Source organism: Austrofundulus limnaeus, unplaced genomic scaffold (assembly GCF_001266775.1).
Source record: "Austrofundulus limnaeus strain Quisiro unplaced genomic scaffold, Austrofundulus_limnaeus-1.0 Scaffold18, whole genome shotgun sequence".
Lineage (NCBI taxonomy): Eukaryota > Metazoa > Chordata > Actinopteri > Cyprinodontiformes > Rivulidae > Austrofundulus > Austrofundulus limnaeus.
This window is the reverse complement of record NW_013952420.1, coordinates 1,259,435-1,265,856: the sequence shown is the minus strand read 5'-3', so window position 1 is coordinate 1,265,856 and position 6,422 is coordinate 1,259,435. Positions and strand designations below refer to the sequence as shown.

Sequence of the window (6,422 nt, the reverse complement as noted above, 5' to 3'; positions counted from 1 at the left end):
CATTAGCACCTCTAGTAATATATTTACTGAGAAAAATGTTGACGTGTTCAATACTTATTTTACCCGCTGTATGCATTTTTAAATTTTAGCTTGTTCACTGCATTGCTGATTTGATAGCTATCATTTTTGATTTTAGCTTCACTGGCCTGTTTTACCTCCAGGAATTCAGTTACAAAATTGCTGATTGTGCCTTTCAGCTACTTACACTAATTTTATTATCTTTTACAAAGTTTAGCTTTTAGCTATGGTTTGTCTATTTGTTTTTTGATACTATACTATTAGCTTTTAGCTACTGTTTAGCTTTCAGCTACTAGTTTTCTAATTATGGTTTTGTACTTAGCATCTATTCAGCTAATTGTGGACTTTAGTTATATATGTTTTTTTATTTTAGCTTAATGTTGATTTATACTTTTGGCTACAGTTTTCGCTGGTTTTAGCTTCATATTTGCCTGTTTTAACTTTAATGGTTTAGTTGTGAATTTATGGTTTTGTTAATTTTAGCCACATTTTTGCTTTTTTGACACTTTAGCTATCATTTTGCTGATTTTATCTTGCTGCTTTTAGATTTTAGCTATTGTTTTGCTGACTGTAGCTTCTATTTAGCTTGTTTTAACTTGACCAATTCAGTTTAAAATGAATTCAACACATTTCAGCACAAACTGTGTTTATTAACAGTTTTAGTTTCTTCTTCTCAGTTAGAGGCCTGACAGACGTGACCCCTGGGTTTTGTGCTCAGCATATAAAAGTAAAACCCAACATGTTGCCAACACTTGGACTGTGGAAAGTTGTGCAACCGTAGAGTAAAAATGGCTTTGGGTGGGGTCTGAAAAATCAGGAGAAAAATGTGCAGATGAGGGTTCTGACTGACCACTGGAATGGGGGGGCAGAATGGGTCTGGTTCTTTCCTTCATCACCGGTGGGGTGGTTCACTCACACTCACTGTATTAGGGCCAGCTGTTGGAGGAAGAGGAGGAGAAACGAAGGAGGGAGGGAGAGAGAAAGGGGAATTTTTTATTCCGGTTAATGAAAGCATCATTCCAGCTGTAGGCCGCCGCTCAGCAGTTGTTTTTAACTGTGCGGCTGCATTCCTGCCATGGTCTGAGCTGCATGTAGGAGCCTTGTTGTGGCTGACTTGGAGTGAGGACTATCGCTGCAGCTGTAGGAGACACGGTAAGACCTGGTGCTTTACAGCTTCATGCAGCTGAAAGAGTTAGACAATAACTGGGCAGCTAAGGTAGTCTTGGCTTACATAAGTGGGCTTATTTGGCGAATAAAATCATCAAACTACTTTTTTTGGTGGTTGTATCGCATAATTAGTTGTAATATGTGAGATAAACAGATGTGCTTTCTTCATAAATAAATTCCCACCCTTGCCTTCCTCGTGATAGTCAGCCCCCCAGATGTTAGGCTTGTAGTTCTGACAACAACAACATTTGTTTATAAAAATGATTAGGCAGCCATTTTTCATAAAAAGTACTGTGACTCTGGTTTTGGCCTGTATAATAACTAGTTTGTTGTCTCTAAAAAACAAATGGTAGTTAGCTGCAGCTCACCGCGTGCGTGAATGGATTTGTTGCCATGGCTACAGCGCAAGGTGGCGACGTAAATTAGCGCAGTGTTGATTAAACTGCGCAGCTTCCTCCAGCTGTAGGCGTCGTTCAGCTCCGGAGGGAAAAAAAATAGCGCTCCCGGTTCCAGAGGGGGTAAAAATACTCCCGCTGCTCGTGATATTTTTGGGAGCTCCGCGGAGTGTTTACTGGGTGTCGGACAGTGTCAGGCTGCTCTCCGAGCTGAAGGAGCCCAGGCAGCGCGGAAGGAGCCGGAGGGAGGCGGCGGTGGTTCGTCCCGGCCGGGGGCTCGGTGTAAACATGGCGCAGAGGAACAGCGCAGGTGGAGCGGAGAGCTGTGATAAAAGTTAACAAGCGATGGGATCGTGGCGCCAAAATGACGGATTTACGGCTGCTGTGACGACATGGAGGAGAGGAGGGAGTCCAGACCTGTCGCCTGTGTCGGCTCCCCTGGGTGCCGCTGCCGGGTGGCCGGTGCGGGACTCAGCCGGGTTCGGATAAGAAACACTTTGCGTTCATGCAAAAGTTAATTGAACTTAACCCAACTTTTTTTTTTTTTAATCAGAAATGTCTGCTTGTGTAACATAGCTTGGTGACACTTTTTTTTTGTATTTATTTTTTTTAATGAGAGATGTGGAGTGCGTTTATTAACGGCACGGGGCTGCACGGTGGGGGCGGTGCAGGCGGGGGATACGTCCCCTCTCAGGGGTGGGAGTTCGTGTCCCGCTCCAGGATGGAGAGGGCCGACAGGGGCAGGGGCAAGACCCGCAGCCCGCTGAGGAGGATCTCCTCTCCACCCACGGTCTTCAGTCACATCCAGGAGCCCCTCCTGGGTGGGGCGGGAGAGGAGGGGGGAGCAGGGACCCAGCAGCAGCAGCTCGGGGGGCTCGGGGGAGAAATGTGGCCGGGCCCTGAACCCCAGCAGCAGCAACAAATCCAGCACACGCGGCTGAAGAAGAAACTGGAGGATGTGAAAAAGCGACATGTGCAGGAGAAAGAGGAGTGGATGAGAGAGAAGGAGTCACTGCTGAGAGAAGTGGCTGACATACAAGTAAAAGACTGGATTTGTTCCTTTCTGCGTTGAAAGTTATTTGCCTTTTTAAAGAGAATTTGATTCATCAGAGCCTAAAAAAACTCAGAATTGTGTTGTTTTGTAATAAAGCATCAATATACCTCCTGATGCCTTTGTGAGTTATATTAAAAATGCATTTGGCTTGTTTGACAACAGGGATGTGTGTTTCTGTGCAGGGTGGGGAGAACCGGAGGATTCTGCTGGACCTGAAAACGGTTTTGGAGGAGGTGCAGGGCGAGGTGAAGAGAGAGGAGGAGAAGAGGAGCGAGCTCCAGCTGCAGTACACCAGAGACAGATGTGCCTGGGAGCTGGAGAAGGCCGAGCTCAAGTGCAGGATAGCTCAGGTAAGATCAGACTGTCTTTAAGCATCAAACGGTGACGTTTTGGATAAGACATGGGGTGTGGGGGTTATATTTCCTTTTTTTTATTTTGTGTAATAAATAAAAGAGGTTAAACCCGGTGCTCAGCATCCAGGACCGGTTCCACCTGACTGGATCTCTTCCTTTTATTCCCCTGCATCAGCACCAGCAGCCCCCGTGCTGAAAATTCAGCCGTTTCACCCGCCGGAGCTCGCCCGCCAACATTTGACCGCTTATATCTCCGCGGGGGATCCCAGGAGCTTGCAACCACATAGAGCAGACCCAGAGCTTTAAAACAAGCCTGGTTCCGCCCGGATCAGACGCTCAGAGCCGGAGCTAGAGGCTCCGCAATAAATGGACTGCTTCTTGTGCGGGCCATTTTCAATTATATTTTCAGAATTTGCCGCGGGCCAATAAAAACGGTGGCCCGCGAGCCATAGTTTGGACACCCCTGAGATAGAGGGATCAATTGATTGGCAGTTGGCCATGTCTGCATGTACTTAATCAATTTCAAATAGGAAAATGAAGAGGCTGTGATAGAGCATCCAGCGTAAAACTGAATCTTTCATGTGCATTTCTTTTACTGCTATATGGTCGTAAACTCCTCTATTAAACTAGAAAGAATCGCTCTGGAAGCTGGATGGGGGGATATGAAGTGCCTCCTTTGTTTTTAAAGAGACAGCCTCAAAACGAGTTAATCTGAGACACACCTCAGACAAGGGGTGAAGGAGGGGCTTGTGGAGTTACCAGTTTCACTTCAGATGGACCCCAAATGAATGGTTTAAATGTGAAAAAGAAGAATTTAAAAGCAGGATATGTCTTTCAGCAAGAATACTATTTATATATATATTTCTCAAATGTGCAACTTTTTCTGAGAATTGCTAAATGTACGTTTAATTAAGCAAACTGTTACTTTTTAATGGAAAATCCATATTAACTTGATTTGAAGATTATTTTTTGATATTTGTTTAGTGAGAAAAGGGGCAGACATATGACATTTTTCTTCTTCTGCTACCTTTCATTTAATTTGTGATTGTATATTGTTGCATAAATCATTTGTTATTGTTCTTTTAGATAAACGAATAAATGAGTACACCAAATTTCGTTTAAAGGTCGACGTCAGGCGTAAAAATAAATAAATAAATCTCACATTGGTCGACCTCTAGATGTGTGTGCCTGTCTGGAATTTAGTGCTGAGCAAAGTGAACTCGCCACCCACGAGTCGAGGCGATAAAGTCACCATGGCATCCAACCTCAGCTTAGACAAAACGTTTGTACTAAAAAGACAAACTTTTTTTTTAAACCCTACTTAGCCAGACACTGACACCCAGCCAGCTTTAAGTGGATTAAATATTATTCCATTTGGGAACTGGAGAGCTGATGACAAGTGTGTTTGAACCGGTGGAAAACACTTGGTTTGCGTACCAGTATCAGGCTGTATCAGGCCGTGTGCAGACGAACAAACATGCAAAGCTGATCTTCAAAGCAGCATGACTTTAGGGATTTAGTATTTTTTTTTCTCTGATCAGATCAGAAAATGGATTTATTTGGCTGCAACAAAGTAGAAATCTAGGCTGGATGAGAGTCGTTCAGCCTCTGTAGGAAAATGTGACTTGCTTTGATTGCATTAGGATTTTTCTGCATACAGAATGCATTTTCTTGTTGTTCTTTTTTTGTGTGTATTAGAACAACGGTGTCTTTATGTGTTATTTGAGCCTCTTGTGAGTCCTATCACAGATTTAAAATGAATTTATTTTTGACACAGACCTCTCCTTTGATCCAGCTGAAGCCTTACAGTTCAGGCATTCCATAACTTTGAGTTGGAAATCAGCAACGAGAAGTAAAGCCACTGCAGAGAACTGATGATGATGATGGTACAGTTCACAGAGTAGACACAAATACGTTGGATTTTCAGAATTCTAGCTCAGTTTGACTTATACTTTGGGAGGTTAGGTGGGTGGGTCATCCTCAAAATCTACAGTAATGTTGGAAGGAATGTGGACACGGACCTGAATTTTCTTTGATACAAACTCTTCATTCTGATTACAAAAACAGAGCAGGGGAAATGAGAGTTGGACAGACGCCATGCTGCAGCGTCTGCTCTATTGTATAAGTTGTTTTGGTCTATATTCCACATCCTGCTACAGATGATACTTTTAGGTACATGTTTACAAAGGGACATTCTGAGACTTCTTGTAAGGATAGACAAACAAAAATTTGGGAATTATTCTCAGCCCACCAACGTGCATTCAACGTTTCAGAGAACCAAAGGTTGGTGTTTTCTCGTCAGCGATGGAAGAATAATTTCACCAATATTCCTAAAAACACACAAAATACAGCCAGCGTATACTTAGTATTTGGACAGGATTATATTGTTTCCTCTCAATTATTAGAATTTCTAAACAAATCAAATGCAGATTTAACTTAGGAAAAAACATGGCAATAATGCAGGCAAACCAATTGAAAGTAAGCTGAACTTGTGCTTTTAGTGATGTTGATGCAAAAACACTGGGATTTTTCACTTTGTGCTTTTATTGCACCAGTAGAGCGGAGAGCCGAATTTCAGCTCATTTAATGTGAAAACAGCAGGAGTTGAGCAGCTACTACGGTATTGTTATGGTTTTTTTAAGTCTTAGTGCCAATTATGCTTAAGGCCTGCCAGTGCAGGAGTTGTAAAATATTAGTTGAAAACTGTTGAAGAGGAGCCCATTAGTGAAGTCAGCTGAGTCATTGAGTCCTGAACTGAACTTCTTTCAGTGTTTTTATTTTTCCAAAAAAGTTCAGCTTGTATTTGAGCCAGCTAGACCTGCTCACTGTTTCTTTTTACTGCGGTTTATGTACCTTTATGTAACCAGGCAAGTCCCACTGAGATCACAGATCTTGTTTGCAAGGGAGGGCCTGGGCCTTAAAGGGATCCCTGATTAGTTGTAACAGTAGATTTTATTTGACAAACATATATTTTAACTATAAAATAAAGACTGTAAAAAATACTGTAGGCTGTTTAGTTTTGTAAACTTTCAAAAACATATTTGGAGCCATTTTATTTACACACAAAGCATTCTGGGTAAATGATGACGTGGATAGGTTGTGAGCGAGCTGTATCCACCCTGAAGGTTAATCTTGGACAATATCTGATGATCGACTCTTTTAAATGAAACCAGAGAGCGTTGACAGAGAGGAGAAGGTAGAAATGACTCAGTTTACAACTGGAAATGTGAAAGGACAACAGAGCTGCTTCATGGAAGAAGAACCTCAGCTTAGCCTGTTAGCCTTTGCTTAACAGGCTAAGCACCGAGGACCTATCCACGTCATTATTTACCCAGAATGCTTTGCGTGTAAATAAAATGGCCCTGTCTGTGTAATATAGTTTTAAACTTTTAGTTTAAAAATGATAAAAAACTGAACATCCTACAGTATTTTTGC

The 6,422-nt window shown here is 42.4% G+C and overlaps 1 protein-coding gene across 4 annotated transcripts in view; it reads left to right on the top strand.

Moving 5' to 3' along the window:
- Positions 1 to 6,422, top strand: part of LOC106514215 (uncharacterized) — a 31,568-nt gene that overhangs the window by 17,162 nt on the left and 7,984 nt on the right. For 3 of the 4 annotated variants that reach the window (XM_014003368.1, XM_014003367.1, XM_014003369.1), the window contains one exon: positions 2,817 to 2,984. In XM_014003368.1, the coding sequence (XP_013858822.1) occupies positions 2,817 to 2,984 (168 nt within the window). Of the gene's footprint in view, positions 1 to 2,816; positions 2,985 to 6,422 lie in introns of those variants that run through there. The other variant, XR_001309869.1, reaches the window with a different exon arrangement.